Raw genomic sequence first — 21244 nt, 5'->3', positions numbered from 1 at the left:
TGAAAGCACATCTGCAGAAATGGGTTCACTGCCAATTCCTCATTCACTGAATCTCTTTGCAAGCTTTCATTCACCATTCACTACTAGCTATCACACCTTTGGAGGCATGGCACAATCACTCATAAATGCACTGTTTGACAAAACACATGGAATAATACCAAGACATTTAATCTTAGGGTTCTGGTGATATGCCACTTGGGCTCCTGCCTCAGTTTATGTTTCCAGCTCTCAGAAGGATTTAGCCTTGTATTATAGGTTCACTTAGGGCTTGTCTACACAAACATTTAGTTTGTGGCAAACTGGGGCGTGAATCTACCCCAGACTAGCCTGCCATGGCCTAACGGTCCATGTGGACCACGCTGAAGCGTGACCAGTTTGTTAATGTGCTCTGATCTATTGGTAAGGGGAAATAAATCCTTGAATCTTAATATGTATTAATAATGTTTTTTGTTGGAGGAACATAAATATACATTCCAAATCATTAAACTGCCTTGGAAGCTCCAATACTACTAATATACATGAACATCTAAAGTGTTGGAACTCTCAAAGCCTCTAATTTTAACAAATGTCATTTAAATATATCTAAATTTGTGTAAGAAAATGTAGACATCTATTTTAAAATCTCCCAACATAAAAGCTCTTATGGCAAGATTTAAAATAGAGCTAAATTTATACCTTAATATACACCTTAACAGACCTAAACCCACCTTCACTCAATGACACTCCACCAAGAAGTAGATCATGTTAGAATGGGCAACCCATATACCACAAGAGAACCTACTTCAATACAGGAAAAAACCCTCTGAGTGTACACCCCTAGTTGTCACCTATCACTCCATACTGGAACGTATACAGGTTATCACTAAACAGTTACATCCCACATTTTATGGGGACCATATCCTGAAAGAAATCTTTCCTGAAACCTCTCTTCTGGCCTTCAAGCCTCCCTGCATCTTCCAGCTCCTCAGCAGAAGCAAGTTCCTCACAGACCAGTACACCAACTCAAAGCAACACCAGCCTCTCCCATAACACCAGATGCAAAGCAAAACCTGCAGACATATCTTCACTGATATGATGGTCAATAGCACAACACACCTTTCAAGATCCATGGGTCCTACACATAAGCCTATCACAACATGTGATGTACTTCATCCAGTGCACCAAATGCCTCAACAACTACATGGATTGAAAACAGTCACTACACTCTCAAAAGAACTCACACAGAAAATAATAAACAACAAAAAAAAATTCATAACACCCGTAGTTGAACACTTTTCAAGTCCTCTGTCTTCACCCTCAATGGAAACTTGCACAAACACAGCAAAAGATAACTCTGCTAGACACCAAAAATCATGGATTGAATAAAGACATTGGATTTATGGCTCACTACAAAATCTATAACCCACTAACCCTTCTTTGTCCTACGACTGTAGAGCTGTTATCCACACACTTTACCTTGAATGGATTCTTGCAAAATGTGTTAACTCGTCTCTTCCACTCTTAAATTTAGCTTCAGAGGGGTAGTCGTGTTAGTCTGAATCTGTAAAAAGCAACAGAGGGTCCTGTGGCACCACAGGACCCTCTGTTGCTTTTTAAATTTAGCTGTGACATTCTGAGTACCTCTCCCAGACCTGAAGAGCTCTGTGTAAGCTCGAAAGCTTGTCTCTTTCACCAACAGAAGTTAGTCCAATAAAAGATATTAACTCACCCACCTTTTGTCTCTAAATTTATACAGACAGTTTATAACCCCTTGAAGAATACAATTTGTAACAAAAATCCTGCAGTGTTTAAATATGCTGTCACTAGAGGGCCTCATTATCAAACATACTATTGAATTGCTATAAAACAATTTTAATAGTGCACAAATTCTCTGTGCATTTAAGTGTTTGAAACACACAGCTACCACAACTTTAAGTATGCACACAAATATCTAAGGATGTTAAAAGTTACTATTATACTTAATAGGAAGGAAGGAATCCACAATCTGCAAGACATGTTCTCATGTACTAACAAATATTTTAGGCATTTAAAAATGTTTTCTATATGACAAAAGTGGATCATGTTTTCTAAACTTTTTGCTTGTGGGTGTAATAATTTTCATCTGTTGCATAAACAGTGATTATCCTACCTAAGGCTAGGTCTACACTACGGGTGGTGGTGGTGGTAGGGGGTCAACCTAAGATACGCAACTTCAGCTACGTGCCGTGCCGTGCCGCCGTCGACTCCACTTCCGCCTCTTGCTGCAGTGGATTTCCGGAGTTGACGGCAGAGCGATCAGGGATCGATTTTATCGCGTCTTCACTAGACGCGATAAATCAATCCCCAATAGATTGATTGCTACCCGCCGATCCGGCGGGTAGTGAAGAGGTGCCCTAAGGGAAAGCAACAGTTTAGTTTGTGAATCTAAAGAGGATTAACTATTACTGATTAACTCTGTGTGCGGACGTTCTTATTCCAGAATAAAAGTGCTTAATTCCAAATTAGCTTAATCCATTTTGGAATAAGAGTGTCCACAGATGGAGTTAACTATTCCTAATTAAACAGGATTAACTATTCCCTGTATAGACAAGCCTTTATTCTTTCCCCCTTTGTTTACTGCCACTACTTCATCTTCTCTGACCTCAGAGTTCCACCTCACTTTAGTCTAGTGTATCCAAAGTGTTTATAGTCAAGAAATTTATCTACCTTATTGCTACGATAATATCACTGCGCTTCTCAAGTCTCTCATTGCTCAGTCTCCTTCCACTTCTCTCTCATGCCTATCTCCACCTTTAAAGTTTTTTGTTATTTTTCTCTTGCCTCTCACATAACCTTCACTCAGTTAATTCTACATTCTTTCTTGTTGCTTTTATCGCCTCCCTCCAAATCATGTTCTCGCTCATGCTGCTCCCTATACCTTGGACAACCTCCTACCTCCAGTGTACCAAGCAACTTCACTCTCCTTTAATTTGCCTCTAAGATGCTGAAATATTAAACTTTCTCCTTTGGCTCTGACGCTACCACACTAGCCTCCACTCAGGTACTTCCCCACATACCACTCCTATTCTTATTCAGGATTTGATTATATTTTAATGAAGCCATCATAACAAATGATTTCCCCTGGTCTCCCTTTTTTAATATCACTCCAATTTCATTCATGTTTGATATTTGTATGCATTTTATCTGTTATTTAATATTCATATTACAATCATTCCCACTGACCCCATCAGGATTGGCACTTCACTGTGCTAGGCTCTGCACATACAAAGACCCTGTCCTGGAGGGCTTACAATTTCCAAAAATTAGTGGAACTGATCAACAACCAGAAGTTCCATTCCAGGGGAAAAAACGGTTACTAATCTTTTGTAACTGTTGTTCTTTAAAATGTGTTGCTCATGTCTATTACATTGTAAGTGTGTGTGCTCGCCACATGCACTGGTGCCAGGAGTTTTCCTCTCAGTGGTATCTGTAGGGGACCAGCTCTGGCGTCCTCTGGATTGGCATGTGTATGCACCGCTATAAGGGGCGCTGCTGGCTCCCCCATTCCTTCTTGCTGGAACTCGGTCAGAGGGGAAGGAGGGTGGGTCATGGAATGGACATGAGCAACACATCTCGTAGAACAACAGTTACAAAATGTTAGTAACCTTTTTTTCTTCAAGTGATTGCTCATGACCATTCCATTGTAGGTGACTCCTAAGCAGTACATATGGAGGCGGGTACAAGTTCATGGACGTGTCTATTGCAACACAGCTCTACCAAAACCGGTGTCATCTCTGGCTTGCTCAGTGATGGCGTAATGTGTCGTGTGCGTGTACACCGAAGACCATAACACAGTCCTGAAGATGTCCTGGATAGGGACATGTGCTAGGAAAGCAGCCGAAAACACCTGTGTCCTTGTCGAATAAGCCTTCACTATCAGTGGAGGCACAGCCCGTACTATCTCGTAGCAAGTACAGATGCAAGTGATGATCCAGGTCGAAATCCTCTGAGAGGACACAGGAAGGCCCTTCATACTGTCAGCTACCGAAATAAAGAGCTAAGTCTGTGGAAGAGCTTGGTGCGCGACAAGTAGAAAGCCAGTGCACGCCTGACATCTAGAGTATGCAGATGCCTCTCCTCGTTGGTCGTATGAGGCTTTGGATAGAACACCGGGAAGAAAATATCCTGATTGACATGGAAGTGCGACACCAACTTTGGTGGGAAGGTCGGATGGGGCTGCAGCTGATCTTTGTCCGTATAGAACACCGCGTACGAGCGCTCTGAAGTAAGGGCTCTAATCTCGGAGACTCGTCTCGCTGAGGTAATAGCTACAAGGAATGCAACCTTCCATGACAGGTGGGAAAGGGAACAAGAAGCCATAGGCTCAAAGGGCGGTCCTGTGAGCCCGGAGAGGACTAGGCTGAGGTCCCATTGGGGGACAAGGTCTCGGACTGGTGGAAAGTCTTTCACGGCCTTTCAGGAAGTCATCTCATGCAAGAATACTGAAGTGGCCATGGGGCTGCTACAGCTGGGTTCATGAACATGCCGAACCAATACTGGTGAAGTCATGCTGGGGCAATCATAATGACTTGTGCTTTGTCCCTCTTGATTTTTAAGAGGACTCTGCTGATGAGTGGAACTGGTGGGAAAGCGTACATCTCCTGGCCATGACAGGAGAAAGGCATCAGAAAGTGAGCCTTTGCTGAGGCTTTGCAGAGAGCAGAACTGATGACATTTTCTGTTCTGTCTGGTGGTGAACCGGTCCACTCAGGGAGCTCCCCACTTCTGGAAGAGTGAAGGGACCACTCATGGTGAGAGAAGAAGGACCTGCTGAGACAATCTGCCAGCGTATTCCAGATGCCGGGGAGGTGCGAGGCTTACAGGTGGATTGTATGCTGAATGCAGAAGTCCCACAGACGGAGAGCCTCCTGGCACAGAGCCGACAAACTAGCTCCCCCTGCCTGTTGACACAGAACATGGAGGCTGTGTTGTCTGTCATCGCCTGACGGGACAGTTGGGGAAGGAACTCTCCGTAAGCCAGACTGATGGGTCTGAGAGCTCCCTGACTTTTATATGTAGTGCGAGCTCCTCTCGTGACCATAACCCCTGAGTCCACAGTGTACTGAGATCCACTTCCCAACCAAGATCGGACCATCTGAAATCAGATAGACTGTGGGTAGCGGACTCAGGAACGGCACATCTTCCAACACCAGAATTGTGTCGGAGCACCACTGCAGGGAGGTAAGTACCCATGGCGGGATCATGAAGCGCTTGTCCAGGTGACACCTGGCCGGTGAGTAGACCGACACCAGCCACATCTGGAGGGGACACAGGCTGAGTCTCGCATGCCGGACAATGTACGTGCATGCTGCCATGTATCCCCATAGTCTGAGACCGACCCAGGCAGTGGTGAGTGGATGGGCAGTGACGCTGGCAATCAGATCTGACATACCTTGAACCTGGCCTCTGCAGGAATGCTCTGTCTTGGGTAAAGTCGAGTACTGCTCCGATAAACTATATCCTTTGGACTGGGACCAAGGTTGATTTTTGTTCATTTATCAACAGGCATAGAGCTTGAGAAGTGGCTGGCAACGTCTCGATGCTGCACTGGACCTGGACCCTGGAGCACCCCTTGATGAGCCAGTAATCGATGTACAGGTAGATCTGGATACCCTGACATCTGACATAGGCCACCACCTCCGACATGCACTTCGTAAACACCCTTGTCGCCATTGCTATGCCTAAAAGGAGCACTGCAAATTGGTAGTGGGCGGTCCCAACTATGAAACTTAGGAATCGTCTGTGTCCGTGAAATATGGATATGTGAAAGTAAGTGTCTTTCATGTCAAGGGTGGAGTACCAGTCTCCCGGATCCAGGGAAGGAATGGAGGCGGCCAGGGAGACCATGCAGATCTTCAACTTCTTGAGATAATTGTTGAGGCTCCGCAGGTTGACCTCCCCCGCTTAGCCTTTGGGATAAAAACATAGCAGGATTAAAATCCTTTCCCCCTCAAGTGCAGAGGGACTTTGTCCACGTCTCCCACCCGCAGAAGGCCCTGCATCTAGTGAGTGAGCAGATGCTCATGAGAAGGGTCCCTGAGGAGAGACGGGGAGAGAGGGCGGGAGGGGGCAATAGAAATAAACTAGAGGGTATTCCCCCTGCTGCTGTGCTGAGGACCCACTAATCCGATGTTACAGAGGCCCAGGCAGAGAGGAAGGAAGACAAGCGGTTGGAAAAAAGCAGGGGTGCTGAAAGGCCTCTGGCGTGGACGGCACCACCAGGTGCCAAGTACCTCTGCCACTTCCCAGGGTAGAAGGCAGGTCTCAAAGGGGGCTTGACAGATCAACGAGTCTGGCCACCGTCTGGAGGGGAGGAGCTGCCCCATGCTGGCCTTTGCTTTCCTCCAGCCCTCTCCTTCCTTTTATGGGACACAGAAGAATGCCCTCTCCCGGCTTTTCTTTGCTTTTTAGCTGGTACCAGGGATTGGGATTGGTGCCGGTCAGAGGCTGGTGCCAGCGGTGCACTCTGTACCAACGCTGCAGTGTTTGGAGCGGAGTCTGATCTAGCCAGCTCTAAGGCGGGTGTGACGGCCGACTCCCTAAGGGAGCGCTCTAATTAGAATGTCCTGCTCCTTTCTGGTTCGCAGCTTGAAACTTTTAAAAATGCGACACTCATCACTCACGTGGATCTCCCCCAAACACCTAGGACAGTGATAGGGATCACTGACTGCCATAGGTTTTCTGCAGCGGTCACAAGGCTTGAAGCCCATGGATCGAGGCATGCCCCGTCCCTAGGCTAAGTCCCATGGGGGACTAACTATTTCTAACTTATGCACTAAGGGAAATAATAAACTATACAAACTTTATAAGAACTACATATCTCCCCCGATATAACGCTGTCCTCGGGAGCCAAAAAATCTTACTGCGTTATAGGTGAAACCGCATTATATCAAACTTGCTTTGATCCACCAGAGCGCGCAGCCCCGCCCCCCCCCCGAACGCTGCTTTACCGCGTTATATCCGAATTCGTGTTATATCAGGTCGCTTTATATCGGGGTAGAGGTGTATATACAAGAGATTCAAAACTAGGCACAGTTGAGAAGGAAAGAATGCCGAGGCAAGGAGACGTTCCAGTACCGTCACTGGTGCTAAGAAGTAACTGAAGGAGGGGGAGCTGGCGGTGACCCTTATACCAGCGCATACACACGCTACTCCAGATGGAGCCCAAGCTGGTCCTCTATGGATATCACTGAGGGAAAAACTTCCGGCATCGGTGCATGTGGCAAGCAAACACACCACAATGGAATGGAAATGAGCAATCACTCAAAGAAGTTTATATTTCAACATTTTAATTTGACTTGAATCAGAACAAAAGTTAAAATATTGAAATTTTCACAGAATAAGATGCTGCAAAAGAATCTGATTTCAAAATGTTGGAACATTTTGACCATTTGAGAATCAAAACACTCAGTTTGTGCTTAGTTTGACTTTGAACTGTATTTGCCTGAGCTGCTGCAGTGGTTCACAGGAGTTGTACTTGGGGTCCTCATGTCCCCAATCTTCCCTATAAACTAGACTCCCTGGCCAGAATACATCTTCTCTGATGGTGCCATGATGGTTCAACCAGAGGACAGACTGTGCTGCATCATGGGATATGTAACCTAGTTGAGGAGCCCAACCCACAGTGGACAAAGGAGACATGCAGCATCTGAAACAAACTCCCATAAAGCACTCCAACAGCTTAGGCAGATGCAATTCAGTGTTGAACTGAGATAAAATAAAATGTTTTGATTTGGTTCCACAAATCGAAGTATTTCCATTCAAGACAACCTGAGCCAAAACAAAATATTTTTATGGTCACTTTTGCCAAAATTTCATTTTCCCTGCAGAAAATTTTGATTTTGTGGAAACTATTTTTCACAGAAAAAACACTGACAAAATCCCTGACTAGCTCTTAAAATTTGACTGTTATTCTTTAGGACAGGAACCTGGTCTTAAAGCTATAAAACATCATGCAAACTTATGGCACTATAAAATAATTAAATAGCCACATACATAATAGAAAAAATTTAATTTAAGATTAGAATATTTCATTTTTCAAAATTAGGGTGAGTGTAAATAAATACTGCGCTGATTTTAAATATATGACCAACACAATCACAGTAGTGTATATTTGTATATTTTTAATATATGTGTATTTTGTGTGCACACACACATATATATTACATACACACACAGAAAGCACAGTAAAAATACTGTTGGGCTGGCAATTATAAAGTGTCCCTTTGCTAGCAATCGGATGCTTATAGGAAAACAAGCTACCAGATTCACAAGGTTAACCCTGAAAAGAAGTGGTTTATCTACATCTGGCTAAACTATTCTTGTGTCCATAAATCACTGGCAGCTAGCTGTGAGAGCAGTTTTTCTGCAACCTAAAAAAATCCCTGAAACCGAAAATAAATTCCGTCTTGGCAGTAAACTGAGAGACTAATGATATTTTGGGCAAATACTAAATTCATGCTCCTGGAATATGGGAAAATATTACAAATGAAAATTTCTGGAAAGCTTTAACTTTGTTCATATTTTCAGAAGGAGAAAAGACTAGGCAAAGGAACAAAAAGTAATTAGTTTCTTGACAAAATACCAAGTTTCCTTAAAAAAGTTACAAGTTACCTATAATGTCTGTCCTTAATCCAGATATGAAAAATATAGTTCTACTTACATTTTACATTGCTGTTTGAACATTAAGTAATCGTCACAATACCCTATGAACTAAGTTTTATTTTATTTTTGTAGTTGATTAAGATTCTTGCAATATATAGTTATAAAGCACTTAATACCTGAAAGGATTCCTAATGCATACACCTAGTATATTATTGCTTGAAGCAGCTTTTTTTGCCTTTAATTACTAAGAAAACATAAAACCAGTTCTAAAAGGATGGTGAAGCAGAAGGTGTGGTTTAGATTCCACTGGCAATAAAATAGTTGTCCTCTCTGGAAAAGTGAGATTCCCATGCATCAAAAAGATTAATAGGAGTCAGATGTAAAGAGAAGGTTAAGATTCACTTGTTTAGCATATGAGATGCAACAGCAAAAAAAAAAAAAAAAAAAAAAAAAGTCCAAAAAATTCAAAGATAGGCACCTAAATAAGTGATTTTTTTCAGAGATGCTGAAGATAAATGCTATATAAATCAAAGGCAGCAGCAGTTTCTGAGCATCTCTTAAAACTGCCTGGACTTCATTTTTTTAGGTGCCTGCATATGGATTTAATTGTCTAACTCTAAGCTTCTACATTTGAAAATTTTGGCCTTATTCTTCATCATTTTTCCAGACATGAGCACCTGGCAACAGCTTTAGTGTAAGTCAAGCCAAATCTACAAATCATCTAGTATGTAGACTACTGAGGCAAGTAGTGTTTTGTAAATTACATAATGAACGTTAAGTAGCTGCCCTGAAAATTTGTAACATCAGAAATAATCTGAAGTTAGCTATGGTCTTTAAAAGTGCTTTGGTGAAACAAGGTCATAGCAGTGATTAAATACTACTACAGACCATTAAGAATAATATTCTAAGGCAGATTTATTTGTACAGTGAGTCATTTCAGCAGATACCATCAGCACATACTGATGGACTTTCAAAAGAGATTTTTCCACTGCAAGTATAATCCAAGAAATGTTTTCAGTTTTACAAGTGGCCTACTTCCCCCTAATATCTTCCATCTTGATAACACTATTTGAATGAATGTTTTGGGTAGTCCTAACATCGAAGAAGAAACACATGTGAATACAAACTCTTTGGGGAAGGGACTACTGTATCTCTCTCTAAGAGATCCTAACTCAATGGGGCCCCAGTGCAACTGTGTCTGACCTCTGGGCACTCTGTAATACTTCCATTGTCACTAGTAATAATGTACCAACACCTTCATGCATGTCTCCATCTGGTGACCAGCTGGACACACCGCTGTGAAATCATGTTCTCCAAAGCAATACAAAAATGTCAATTAAAACCCCATATTTATTTTCTAATAATCAAGGAAAATCTCTTCTATTCTTTATTACAAATTCCACTATTCAAATGGGTGTATTTAATTCCCACATAATATACAGTAACTCCTCATTTAATGTCGTCCCGCTTAACGTTGTTTCAATGTTACATCCCTGCCCAATTAGGTAACATGCTCGTTTAAAGTTGTGCAATGCTCCCTTATAATGTCATCTGGCTGCCTGCTTATAAGATTCTGTGGAAGAGCAGAGACTTTACAAGGGAGCATTGTACAAGTTCCGCTTCTCTGCCTCCTCCCCCTCCCTCCCAGCACTTCCCCCACCACCAAACAGCTGTTTGGCGGCATTTAGGACTTTCTGCGAGGGAGGGGCAGGCACGGGGAAGCGCTGTGTCTCCACTCCTCCCTCCCAGAAAGTCTTAGGACTTTGGGGGGGGGGAGGGAGGGATGTGGCGTGCTCCAGAGAGGAGGTGGAGTGGGGGTGGGAAGTGGTGGGCCTGGAGTGGAGTGGGGACAGGAAGAGGCGGGCCTGGAGCATTCCCAGCAAAGTCCGAGTCTGTTCTGCTTCGGGGAAGCTGCTGCTGTAAAGGTGCTTCCTAGCGTCCTTGCCTGGGGCGGGCTGTGCCTGTGTGGGGTAAGCCCGGGACACTTCCCAACCAAAGCACAGTACAGTACTGTACAGTATATAATGCCTTTTGTCTGCCCCCAAAAAATTTCCTTGGAACCTAACCCCCCGCATTTACATGAAATCTAATGGGAAAATTGGATTAGTTTAACATTGTTTCACTTAAAGTTTCATTTTTCAGGAACATAACTACAACGTTAAGTAAGGAGTTACTGTACATCAACAAATACTTTTCCCTTTCACTGTGATTTATGTACCCTGCAGTTAAGTTTTTGTAATTAGTTAGCAAGTTGTCAATTACTAATAATTTAGTAAGTACTATGTTTAAAAAAAAAATATGCAAAGTTCAAACATCTTCTAATATTTAGTGCCAGTTCAGATAAATTAGTTATTTTCTAGATATTAAATTGTTACCCGAATATGAAAACATCTGAAAACATCAATGTTTTTCCACTAAAACAGCATAGCAAATAATATATATATATATAAAAAAAACATTGATATTGTACTGACCTCTTAAAAGTATTGGAGAAAATACACACAGACTACACCACTTGAAACAAACAAGAGTTGAAGCAGGCAAAACAGCTCCTTAACATGCTAGTATTTCTTCCTGCCTCCAAGACAGGCTGTCTAATGGTACTATGTACTTCAAATCATTTTGCATAGGTTTTCCAATTGTAATTGCCATTTTAAGGCCTTTTTTTCCCCATAAAGTTTTAAGCCACGCAATGAGAACAAAGCCAATGGAGCTATTTCTGCCTGCCTACACTTTGGAACTCACCACATGTTCAACACTTTCTGGCAGCTATGCACAAAAAAATAAAGGAAAAAAGAGAATCAGAACACCATACACCAGGCAAAAGTTCTACAATTCTCACGAGAGATGTATTCAGTATAGTGATTTAAAAAGACAGTAAAATTTCTTACCAAGCTGTTAGCTAGTATGTCAAAATCAAGTATGGATTTCACTACTGTAAAGCGAACAATTTGTGTTATTTTAACTTTAACTAATGGAGTCAACCTTAAGGATAACCGATATTCTAATATTTAATCATTTGAAGTCCACATAATTAAAGCTCAAAAATATTGAAGTATTTTGCCACTTCCTAATACAAGTGTGCAAGGTTCTTTTAATAAATAAGTAGGTAAATGAAATGCTGATTAGCTCAGTACTGGCGATCAAAACACTGGCTTTTAAACTTTAATAGATAAGAACAATACATACTTTGTTTCATCCATTACTTCTACTTCTGTAGGGGCTGTGATAGGAGCGTTCGAACGGCCTGCAGTTGGGTCATCTGTGTTCAATTCTCCATTTGTTGAGCTTACAACCTGCAATTACCAAAAGTATTTTAAGTCATGCAAGTGCACATGTAGGATTCTGAAAATGCATAACATACTGAAAAATCCAGATTAGCGTTATTAATATATTACCATTTTAGATGCTATCATGACCATCATTCTTCTAATACTATTTACTAACTTTGCTCCATGCACTCACTCTCCTGCTGCTACAAGAAAAGCCATCTATAAGACTGACTCCTTAAAAATGGCAGACCGAGGCTTTGTCTACACTAGCACTTTTGTCAGCAAAACTTTTGTTGGCTGGGGTTTGGTAAAAACAAACCCTTGACCAACATAAGTTTCACCGACAAAAGCACTATTGTGGATAGCACTATGTCAGCGGGAGAGTGGTAAAGTCTGTAGTGTAGACATAGCCTAAGTGCAGCATCACAGTATTTAGGACTGATAGCCCCGATCTCAGCTTTCTTTGATACAATCACTAAGACAAAGCAAGAACATGACGATAGTAAGGAAGAAACTGTTCTGGCCATTTGGCAAGAGCAGCAGGTGAGAACATAGGGAACCAAGGCCCTGTTGATTTCCCACTACCTAGCAGTATATTTAGGAGCTATCGAGGAGGCAGCCAGGGCATCTGCCAATCTTCATGACTTCAGAAGCTTCCTGGAGTGTCATCTTCACTATTGGCCAGCTGACCTCCAGGACTCCAGGTCAGAGAAGGCAAGATTGCACTGGCAATGCTGTGGCTGTCCCCTCCTGATTAGTGATCACTGTTGTTACAAAGCTTGTAGGCCTCTCTAATGGTTCCTGGTTGATCCAAGAGCAGGCACTTTGCAGGAGTCAAGTCTGTTTTCTGCCTGATGTATGATACTGCCTGATACCAAGAGACTCAGTGCAGTCCTACCCTAGCTCTGCCGTCTACAGGGTCTCTCTGAGTTGCTTAGCCGCCCCCCACCCTTGTCCCAGATGGAACCAAATGGGTCATTCTGCAAAAAGCACTCACCAAGGGTGGAAAGACTGTTGGCTGCAAGGCCCAAAGTGTTTGCTCTAAGTTCCCCTGAAGCATTAACTGCCATCCATTAAATAGGTATGCTCTTACCTTCTACACCCATCTTCTCCCAAACTCCTTTCCAACTTCCCAGACCATCCTGGCTTTCAGGACCCCTGGCTTGGTTTTTAGCCAACTATCATCTACAACTATTATCACTTCCCTAGCGACCAACAGGGCAAATGAGGCCATTCCAGAGCCTTCTCCCTGATTTTATTTTGGACAGTTTGCCAGGCAGTTGGCTGACTGAGGGTAGATGAAGAGAGAGTGCACATCAGATCAGGGGACCCCACGCTGTAAGGCAAAGGGCAGGTCTACTAGCTGAGGGCAGAAAAGCAATATCTGCATGATGATACAATTCCAGTTGGGATAATATGGTGGAGGAGCCTGTAGGACAGAGGTGAAACTTAGCATGCAGTTAGTGCCCAGAACAGCAGGTAGGATGAAACTAGATGGGACAGATAGTTTCGCAGTCAGCAGCGAACCAGCTGAGCGGCGAACAGCAGAGGCTAACAGCGGGAGTTTGCCTGGGAGTTCGCCTAGGGAGAGCGCACTGAGGCTTTCATCTGCAGGTTTCTCCGAGTAGTTCCTGCAACAGTTGAGGAAGCTCCTAAGAGGACGGTGATATGGAAGGTGAGCGATCAGCTGTTGTAACCTGCACAGGTTGTGCCATGTTTGTCTTTCTTCCGCAGGACAGAAGCGACTTTGTCTGTACAAAGTGCAAGCTGGTCTCCATACTGGAGGAGAAGGTTCGAGGGCTGGAGAAACAAGTATCGACTCTGCGTTGCATAAGGGAAAATGAAGATTTCCTGGACAGACGTCAGGAGATGCTTCTACGGCCACAATGTTCTGAAGATTCAGAGCAGGCGCAGCAGGGACAGAAGGATTGTGAGGAGGTTTGGCAGCATGTGACCTCCAGAAGGAGAAAGAGGAGCGTCCATGCACCAGCAATGGAGATACAGGTGAGGAATCGTTTCCATGTTCTCTCTACAGGTGCTAATGCGGAGAGTGGACTAGATGGCCCATCTGAGGGAAGGGAGCAGAAGGAGACTCCACCGATTGGAAGGCAAAAGATGCACTGTCCTAGGGATGGGGGTTCCACGACCACGACTCCCAAGAGGAGGAGGAGGGTGGTGGTGGTCGGGGACTCCCTCCTCAGGGGGACTGAGTCATCTATCTGCCGCCCTGACCGGGAAAACCGAGAGGTCTGCTGCTTGCCAGGAGCTAGGATACACGATGTGACGGAGAGACTGCCGAGACTCATCAAGCCCTCGGATCGCTACCCCTTCCTGCTTCTCCACGTGGGCACCAATGATACTGCCAAGAATGACCTTGAGCGGATCACTGCAGACTACGTGGCTCTGGGAAGAAGGATAAAGGAGTTTGAGGCGCAAGTGGTGTTCTCGTCCATCCTCCCTGTGCAAGGAAAAGGCCGGGGTAGAGACCGTCGAATCGTGGAAGTCAACGAATGGCTACGCAGGTGGTGTCGGAGAGAAGGCTTTGGATTCTTCGACCATGGGATGGTGTTCCAAGAAGAAGGAGTGCTAGGCAGAGACGGGCTCCACCTAACGAAGAGAGGGAAGAGCATCTTCGCCAGCAGGCTGGCTAACCTAGTGAGGAGGGCTTTAAACTAGGTTCACCGGGGGAAGGAGACCAAAGCCCTGAGGTAAGTGGGGAAATGGGATCCTGGGAGGAAGCACAAGCAGGAGAGCGCAAGAGGGGAGGACTCCTGTCTCATGCTGAGAAAGAGGGACGATCATTGAGTTATCTTAAGTGCCTATACACAAATGCAAGAAGCCTGGGAAACAAGCAGGGAGAACTGGAAGTCCTGGCACAGTCAGGGAACTATGATGTGATTGGAATAACAGAAACTTGGTGGGATAACTCACATGACTGGAGTACTGTCATGGATGGATATAAACTGTTCAGGAAGGACAGGCAGGGCAGAAAAGGTGGGGGAGTTGCGTTGTATGTAAGAGAGGAGTATGACTGCTCAGAGCTCCGGTATGATACTGCAGAAAAACCTGAGAGTCTCTGGATAAAGTTGAGAAGTGTGAGCAACAAGGGTGATGTCGTGGTTGGAGTCTGCTATAGACCACCAGACCAGGGGGATGAGGTGGACGAGGCTTTCTTCTGGCAACTAGCAGAAGTTGCTAGATCACAGGCCCTGGTTCTCATGGGAGACTTTAATCACCCTGATATCTGCTGGGAGAGCAATACAGCGGTGCACAGGCAATCCAGGAAATTTTTGGAAAGCGTAGGGGACAATTTCCTGGTGCAAGTGCTGGAGGAACCAACTAGGGGCAAAGCTTTTCTTGACCTGCTGCTCACAAACAGGGAAGAACTAGTAGGGGAAGCAAAAGTGAATGGGAACCTGGGAGGCAGTGACCATGAGATGGTCGAGTTCAGGATCCTGACACAAGGAAGAAAGGAGAGCAGCAGAATATGGACCCTGGACTTCAGAAAAGCAGACTTTGACTCCCTCAGGGAACAGATGGGCAGGATCCCCTGGGAGAATAACATGAAGGGCAAAGGGGTCCAGGAGAGCTGGCTGTATTTTAAAGAATCCTTATTGAGGTTGCAGGAACAAACCATCCCGATGTGTAGAAAGAATAGTAAATATGGCAGGCGACCAGCTTGGCTAAACAGTGAAATCCTTGCTGATCTTAAATGCAAAAAAGAGGCTTATAAGAAGTGGAAGATTGGACAAATGACCAGGGAGGAGTATAAAAATATTGCTCAGGCGTGCAGGAGTGAAATCAGGAAGGCCAAATCACACTTGGAGTTGCAGTTAGCAAGAGATGTTAAGAGTAACAAGAAAGGTTTCTTCAGGTATGTTAGCAACAAGAAGAAAATCAAGGAAAGTGTGGGCCCCTTACTGAATGAGGGAGGCAACCTAGTGACCAACGATGTGGAAAAAGCTAATGTACTCAATGATTTTTTTGCCTCTGTCTTCACGCACAAGGTCAGCTCCCAGATTGCTGCACTGGGCAGTACAGCATGGGGAGAAGGTGACCAGCCCTCTGTGGAGAAAGAAGTGGTTCGGGACTATTTAGAAAAACTGGACGTGCACAAGTCCATGGGGCCGGATGCGCTGCATCCGAGGGTGCTAAAGGAGTTGGCGGGTGAGATTGCAGAGCCATTAGCCATTATTTTTGAAAACTCATGGCGATCGGGGGAGGTCCCAGATGACTGGAAAAAGGCTAATGTAGTGCCCATCTTTAAAAAAGGGAAGAAGGAGGATCCGGGGAACTACAGGCCAGTCAGCCTCACCTCAGTCCCTGGAAAAATTATGGAGCAGGTCCTCAAGGAATCAATTATGAAACATTTAGAGGAGAGGAAAGTGATCAGGAACAGTCAGCATGGATTCACGAAGGGGAAGTCGTGCCTGACTAACCTAATTGCCTTCTATGATGAGATAACTGGCTCTGTGGATGAGGGGAAAGCAGTGGATGTGTTATTTCTTGACTTTAGCAAAGCTTTTGATACGGTCTCCCACAGTATTCTTGCCACCAAGTTAAAGAAGTATGGGCTGGATGAATGGACTGTAAGGTGGATAGAAAGCTGGCTAGATCGTCGGGCTCAACGGGTAGTGATCAATGGCTCCATGTCTAGTTGGCAGCCGGTTTCAAGTGGAGTGCCCCAAGGGTCGGTCCTGGGGCCGGTTTTGTTTAATATCTTTATTAATGATCTGGAGGATGGTGTGGACTGCACTCTCAGCAAGTTTGCAGATGACACTAAACTAGGAGGCGTGGTAGATACACTAGAGGGTAGGGATCGGATACAGAGGGACCTAGACAAATTAGAGGATTGGGCAGAAAAAAACCTGATGAGGTTCAACAAGGACAAGTGCAGAGTCCTGCACTTAGGACGGAAGAATCCCATGCACTGCTACAGACTAGGGACCGAATGGCTAGGTAGCAGTTCTGCAGAAAAGGACCTAGGGGTCACAGTGGACGAGAAGCTGGATATGAGTCAACAGTGTGCTCTTGTTGCCAAGAAGGCTAACGGCATTTTGGGCTGTATAAGTAGGGGCATTGCCAGCAGATCGAGGAACGTGATCGTTCCCCTTTATTCGACATTGGTGAGGCCTCATCTGGAATACTGTGTCCAGTTTTGGGCCCCACACTACAAGAAGGATGTGGAAAAATTGGAAAGAGTCCAGCGGAGGGCAACAAAAATGATTAGGGGTCTGGAGCACATGACTTATGAGGAGAGGCTGAGAGAACTGGGATTGTTTAGTCTCCAGAAGAGAAGAATGAGGGGGGATTTGATAGCAGCCTTCAACTACCTGAAGGGGGGTTCCAAAGAGGATGGAGCTCGGCTGTTCTCAGTGGTGGCAGATGACAGAACAAGGAGCAATGGTCTCAAGTTGCAGTGGGGGAGGTCCAGGTTGGATATCAGGAAAAACTATTTCACTAGGAGGGTGGTGAAACACTGGAATGCGTTACCTAGGGAGGTGGTGGAGTCTCCTTCCTTGGAGGTTTTTAAGGCCCGGCTTGACAAAGCCCTGGCTGGGATGATTTAGCTGGGAATTGGTCCTGCTTTGAGCAGGGGGTTGGACTAGATGACCTCTTGAGGTCCCTTCCAACTCTGATATTCTATGATTCTATGATCACCAGCCAAGTCAATATTATGGTTTGGGAATAGGAAGATGGCCCAAGAGCTTATACTTCAGAAGATTCTTAACCTCTTATGATTAAGGATTATATAGGGAGACAAGCCAGGTGGAAAATCACCCCTATTGTGCCATTTACTGGATTACTCTCACAAGTTGTATTACTGTAGCTACTGTGGAATTATCGGCACAGCTGGTAGCACTACTTGCTAAGGTGGCCCCACACTTCCTACTATAAAACCCTGTTTTTAATTGCTTATAACTTTGCCAATCTTTAACCATCTGGGTTGAAATTTTCTATGCAAGGTGTCTGCTTAAGGCTGATTTTTTAAAAATGTTTCAGCTAAAATGGGTCAACCATTTCCAAGAATGAGATTAGGGGAAAAAATACATTGGTTTTGCCAATGTTAAAAAAATGAAGACCTTTTCTTTGAGAAACTCTAGCACGCCCATGTTTTGGAACAGGGATCTGAAATTTGCCCAGGCAACGATCTTTGTGGATGAGATGTATATTTTGCATCCTCATAAAAATCCATTCAATTTTGGACAAGCTACAAGCCCCTGAAAAATCTCAGATGCATGTGCTCAGCAGAGCCTTGCTACAATATAGCTAAATTATGAAAAGATTCCATCTGCTCTGAGCATGCTCTGATCCAGGGCTGCAGGGGATGAGAAGCACTTTCCTTGCAATGGCTGCTCCCAGGTGCTGCAGGCTAGGGTGAGGCCAGGCATGGCAAGTGAGAATAGGGAGACTCTCTCCTGTATACTCAATGTTTGCTCCACTGCACCCAGGAAGCACTGAGAAGGAAGTCACCTGACTTGAATGCAGAAAGACCAAGAGCCTGATATGGGAAGAGGGTGGAACAGATTGGGACAAGGAGCCTGGGGGCAAGATGGAGGGTATAGGCTGGGTCTGGAGTCTGGCTGGAATGGAGTAAAAACCGGGACTGGGTAAAATGGAGATAATAATACTTCCCTACCTCACAAGGGTGTTGTGAGGGTAAATACATTTCACACATATAATTACCTCCAGTAGACAGACTGTGAGACAGGAAGACAAATCAAATGAGTAGCTGGGATGGGGGGACTAAAATTGGTTGAGGACCACTACTAGGGAGACTAAGAGCAGCTGGGGGTAAACAGGGTGGGATGACTGAAAGCTTGGAGGGGAAGACTGAGTGGATGATGAAATGCTGGGGGGACTTGTATTAGCTAGGCAAGGAGACATGGGGATAAGGAGCCTGGCGAACCATCACTAATATAAGAAGGGCATATGGTAGCAGCACATTTCTACATTTCAGGCAATCAGCGGAACTGAATAATGTATGGCCAGTTCTTCCAATACATAAATGGGCAGTACATTCTGGCTATGGGTGAGCAGGCACTCTCACATTCCAACTTTCACTCTGTGGCCTTTCCCTTTTCTCTTGCAGAAATCCTTAAACCCCAACTCTGTAGCTCTATCAGCTTTAGAAATAGGAAGGATTTAGCTAGGAATCATCACTCCACATGGGACAAAAGGTTCCTCATCACTTGGGAATCCTACAGGCCCATGCGCTAAGCTTGCTCCATTGCTGAATTATTGTTATTCTAAGGAGATCTTTTCCTCTTGGCTTACTAGATGAGCAAGTGGGCTGCAGTGAATGAAGGGCCTCAACAGGTGGCCTGCATTGAAGGGTGTGTGTTGGCAGGCATCCCACTGATTAGCCATTTATGTCTGGAATGGGGCAAGTTAGTTTCCCTTCTGGTTCTCAAAAACAGAGCAAAAGGATATTCAGGTGAGCCCAGAACTCCTGTGTCAAAGTTTTGTTTTTCTTCATTGAGCATGAGATTCCCTCTTTACTCGGTATGGATTGCTTGTCATCCTCTAGACCAATGGTTTTTGATATTTTCTACACTCTGACTTCATGCTACAAGAAAAAAGAATTGCAGAACCTCCTCCCCATATGGCCATAAAGAACGAAAGGTAGGCATGACAACCAAGATTGACAACTCATTCTGAAGAACCCTTAATGCTGATGGATCTCCTACTAACATATCTATCCCTTCTACCCTGGAACCAACGTATCAGTTGTCACTGCCAGGTACTTGAAAGCAGTTGTCTGGGTGGCTGGCAAGTAGTACTCAGTTTGTTTCCAGTTGTACATCCAACTCTTCAGTAGACTATGCACTCACATCTTTAGCCTTCCTTCCTAGTATTTTCCTGGAGTGTGATTCAGCTGACTTGTGATTTGATCACCTGGGGAAGATGATAGGGTTATGTATGGGGATTAGCTCATGCCACTCTTTGACAACATGTAATAGAAACACATATGGCTTGCATGTCATCAACCAACTTTGGGGAAATTATGTGATTTCAGAAACTGATGTAAACTTGTTGGATAAGATAACAATGCAATGTAAGAATTTTACCAAATGTTCCTAAGGCCAGCCAGATTTAGTCTGAACTCTACTGCATGAGCACCCACATAGCTCTTGCACCTTTCCCTACAGACTACAGATCTGGAAAGACAGCAATCAAAGCAAGAACATGAACAAATCTGAAGAATTACTTACTTAACAATTTTACTCCTGGGGGAATTCTATGCCAAAAAAAAAAATAAAAATTCTGCAACAAAAATTTTAAAATTCTGCGCACAATATTTTAAAATTTTGCAAAATTATGCATATTTTATTTGTAAAAGTAACACAATATAATCACAACAGTTTTAATTATTTTTGGTCATTTACTTCAAAATACCTGTCAGCAAGTATGTCTGTAACTATACAGACAACAAAAAAGATTCAGGAAATGTTTTTTGACAAATAGATTCCTTACTAGACATATTAATACAGAACTCTGAGTAACAGTTCATTTAAGCTACAATACAGAACTATATTTCCCGCACCCCTCAGAAGCAGTGCAAAGGGTTGGGGGATTCAGGGGTAATGGAGAAGCTGATGGAGAGGGAAGTAAATTGCTGGGAAGGAGCCTGGGTGTGAATTTGGAGGGTTGTTGGCTATGGGTGGGAAAAGTATGGAACGGGTTTTTTGGGGGGGCAGGGAGGAATTATTAGGGAGCTTCCCCCATGAAGACCCTAGCTGACCCCTAGCCTCTCCCATTCAGTCAGGCACATCTGCCCCCGTCCCCACGTGGCCCTGCACCCCTTCCCCCTGTCCCTATGTGACTCTGTGTACTTGAAGTCCCTATGTAACTATGTCCCTATGTGACCCCCTCTGCCATCCCCTGTCTCTCTGTGTCCCCACCCAGCCACTCCCCTGTCCCTATAACCCTTCCCCCTGTCCCCATGTGTCTGTGGCACCACTCATCCACCCTGTCCCGATGTTTCCCTGTAATTCCTCTCCATGTGTCTCTCTGCCCCCCCTCAGCCACCCTCTGTCCCTATGTAGCTCTGCACCTCCTCCCCCATCACCATGTAGCCTCCGCCCCCGCACCCCCGGGCCCTGTGACTCCACTCCCATTCAGCCCCTGCCCCAGTCTGTCCTCCTCCATTAGCCCTTATGAGCCTCTGTCTGACACCACGCCCCAAGCACCACACACTGACTCCCCATAGCCTGTCTCCTGAGCTGTCCTGACAGGCGCTGCGAAGAATGCAGGCTCTTTCTTTTCCCTAGATGGTTGGGAGCTGCTGCTGTATTCTATCGGGACAGCACTCTCTGGTGGGCAAAAGGTGGAATTGCAGCAACAAT

At 44.6% G+C, this 21244-nt stretch overlaps 1 protein-coding gene across 5 annotated transcripts in view; it reads right to left on the bottom strand.

Annotated features, from left to right (window-relative positions):
- Positions 1-21244, bottom strand: part of CSNK1G3 (casein kinase 1 gamma 3) — a 130111-nt gene that overhangs the window by 5214 nt on the left and 103653 nt on the right. For 2 of the 5 annotated variants that reach the window (XR_004646057.1, XR_004646058.1), the window contains exons 13-15: positions 19730-19793; positions 11812-11918; positions 11368-11391 (exon numbers count right to left, since the gene is read on the bottom strand). Coding sequence is in view for 3 of the 5 variants with exons in the window: in XM_034773103.1 (XP_034628994.1) it covers positions 11368-11391; positions 11812-11918 (131 nt within the window). In the remaining 2 variants the exon portion in view is untranslated. Of the gene's footprint in view, positions 1-11367; positions 11392-11811; positions 11919-19729; positions 19794-21244 lie in introns of those variants that run through there. The other 3 variants (XM_034773103.1, XM_034773102.1, XM_034773104.1) reach the window with 2 other exon arrangements.

Source organism: Trachemys scripta, chromosome 6 (genome assembly GCF_013100865.1).
Source record: "Trachemys scripta elegans isolate TJP31775 chromosome 6, CAS_Tse_1.0, whole genome shotgun sequence".
In the NCBI taxonomy this organism is placed as follows: domain Eukaryota; kingdom Metazoa; phylum Chordata; order Testudines; family Emydidae; genus Trachemys; species Trachemys scripta.
Note: the sequence above shows the minus strand (reverse complement) of the source record. Positions and strands in the feature narration are given on the sequence as shown.